The sequence below is a fragment of the Octopus bimaculoides genome, chromosome 5, assembly GCF_001194135.2.
Source record: "Octopus bimaculoides isolate UCB-OBI-ISO-001 chromosome 5, ASM119413v2, whole genome shotgun sequence".
NCBI classification, from domain to species: Eukaryota; Metazoa; Mollusca; class Cephalopoda; order Octopoda; family Octopodidae; genus Octopus; species Octopus bimaculoides.
In genome coordinates, this window is record NC_068985.1 from 45,759,525 (window position 1) to 45,761,909 (window position 2,385).

The 2,385-nt window shown below is 35.1% G+C and overlaps 1 protein-coding gene across 3 annotated transcripts in view; it reads left to right on the forward strand.

Moving 5' to 3' along the window:
- Window positions 1-2,385, forward strand: part of LOC106879078 (E3 ubiquitin-protein ligase PDZRN3-B) — a 768,027-nt gene that overhangs the window by 33,744 nt on the left and 731,898 nt on the right. The window contains exon 1 of one of the 3 annotated variants that reach the window (XM_052968371.1): window positions 1,132-1,905. The exons of the other annotated variants lie outside the window; for them this stretch is intronic. Within the exon in view, the coding sequence (XP_052824331.1) occupies window positions 1,819-1,905 (87 nt within the window). The 5' untranslated portion in view covers window positions 1,132-1,818. Of the gene's footprint in view, window positions 1-1,131; window positions 1,906-2,385 lie in introns of those variants that run through there. 3 annotated transcript variants of the gene reach the window in all.

Sequence of the window (2,385 nt, forward strand, 5' to 3'; positions counted from 1 at the left end):
AAGAAGAAGAAGAAGAAGAAGAAGAAGAAGAAGAAGAAGAAGAAGAAGAATATGAAGAAACGAAGAAGAAGAAGAAGAAGAAGAAGAAGAAAAATATGAAGAAACGAAGAAGAAGAAAAAGAAGAAAAAGAAGAACAAGAATTAAAATGGATGTAGAGGAATAGAAGAGTGAAAGTGGGGTTGAACGAGAATGAGGAGAGGAGGAAAGAGGAGAAGAGAGAGGAGGAGAGGACAAGAAAAGACCGAAGTAAAGAGGAAAATAGTGAAAGTAGAAAGGAAAGTTGTAGAGGGAAACAGAGATAGAGAGAGAGAGAGGGTAGAAGGAAGAGGTGTGGATGGAGAAAAAGAAAGAAAACAAGGGTCCCCCCACCTTCACTTGAAACTACCAAAACATACATACATATGTATGTATGCATGTATGTATGTTTACGGGCAAAAGCAGGGATATGCAAACATGCGTTAACACGCATATACACATGCACACACGCACGGATCAAATATATATACTGTGTGTGTGTGGGTGTATATATATATATATATATATATATATATATATATATATATATATATATATATATATATATATATATATATATATATATACATATATATATATACACGCACACACACGCAGATATATATATGTATATATATATATATATACACATACACACACGTGCACACATTCACACAAACAGGCACGAACACACACGAAATCGCTCAAACAATATTACAACACACACGCACACACACACACACACGCGCACGCACAAACACATACACGCTCGCACGTACGCCACAAACACACGTGCAAACACAACGTACAGGCGAACATAAATCTTTCCGCCGCCGCCTTTGCGCATGCGTGCTAGCTGCTTGTCCGAGTCCAGTCCATATCGAACTGAGATGAACTATAATTGACAGTGGGCAGCAGCAGATGTAGTAATAGGAGGAGTAACATACATACATACATACATACATATATATATATACATATATATATATATATATATATATATATATATATATATATAGAAAGAGAGAGAGAGAGAGAGAGGAGGGGAGACCAAGAGAAAGATAGAAAGAGAGAGAGAGAGGGAGAAAAGAGAGAGAGAGGGGGAGAGAGAGAGAGAGCTATGCTTAAGCAACACAGGAACACAACACAGCAACATAATAGAGTGGCACAACACGCCGTCTCGCGTGTTCGAATAGCGTGCACATTTTTACGTGGTTTCTTTCTGTTTTTATTATTTTTTTTTTAAGAAAACCACCCCAACACCTCATGTCACCTGTTGTTGACTATTACTATTATAATAGTAATAGCAGTAATTATTAGTAGTAGTAGTAGTATTAGTGGTATTGTTATTTATCATTATTGATGTAAGCGGTATAAAAAATATCCTTTTCGCACAGCATTTAAGGAACTTGTGCCGAAAATATCGTCACTATAACAATAATACTAATTATTATTATTATTATTATTATTATTATTATTATCATTATTATTAGTAGTATTATTATCAACGTTAGTCTTGTCCTTGGTACGTTTGGTGTATGTATATATGTAAGCGTGTGTATGTGTTTTGTGTTTGTAAACAAAATAACAAACAATAACAAGCGTCGTATCCACCTCGACACTTACAGGTGTTATTGTTACGATTATTATTATTATTATTATTATTATTATTATTATTATCATCATCATCATCATAATCAGTATCAGCATCATATTGCTGTGCGACCCTTCTCATAGTCCTTCCACGTCACAAAAACAACATTAACCAATACCAAGACTTCTTTCTGTACTGCGAGATACTCATGGTCTATACGGGGTTACCTTTGTGTCTGATGGGTGTTACCAACCTGCACACGCCATGTTCTGCACCTACATGTGAATACCAACATGTGAGTATTGATTTACATTTATATATATATTTTGTTTTTATTTCTACACACATACACATATATATAATATATACATATATATAGATACACACACATGCACACCACACATACATCTGTGTGTGTGTGTGCGCGTGTGTGTGTGTGTGTGCGTGTGTGTGTGTGTGTGTACGTTCGTATGTCAACATACATATCTAGATGCCTGTATATATGTATGCATATATGTTTTGATATTTCCTATTTTTGATATCGTTTATGAATCATAGTGTGATATACACACATACACAAATGCAGACAAGCATATATCTACATGTGCGTGCGTGTACACACACGCATACACACACACACACGCACACACACACACACACACACACACACATGTATGTAAACTCCTTCTTCTAGTTGTTGATTTCAATACATGTTAAAACATATAGTTTTGCGGGCATGTCTATGTGTCCGTGCATATATATATATATATATATA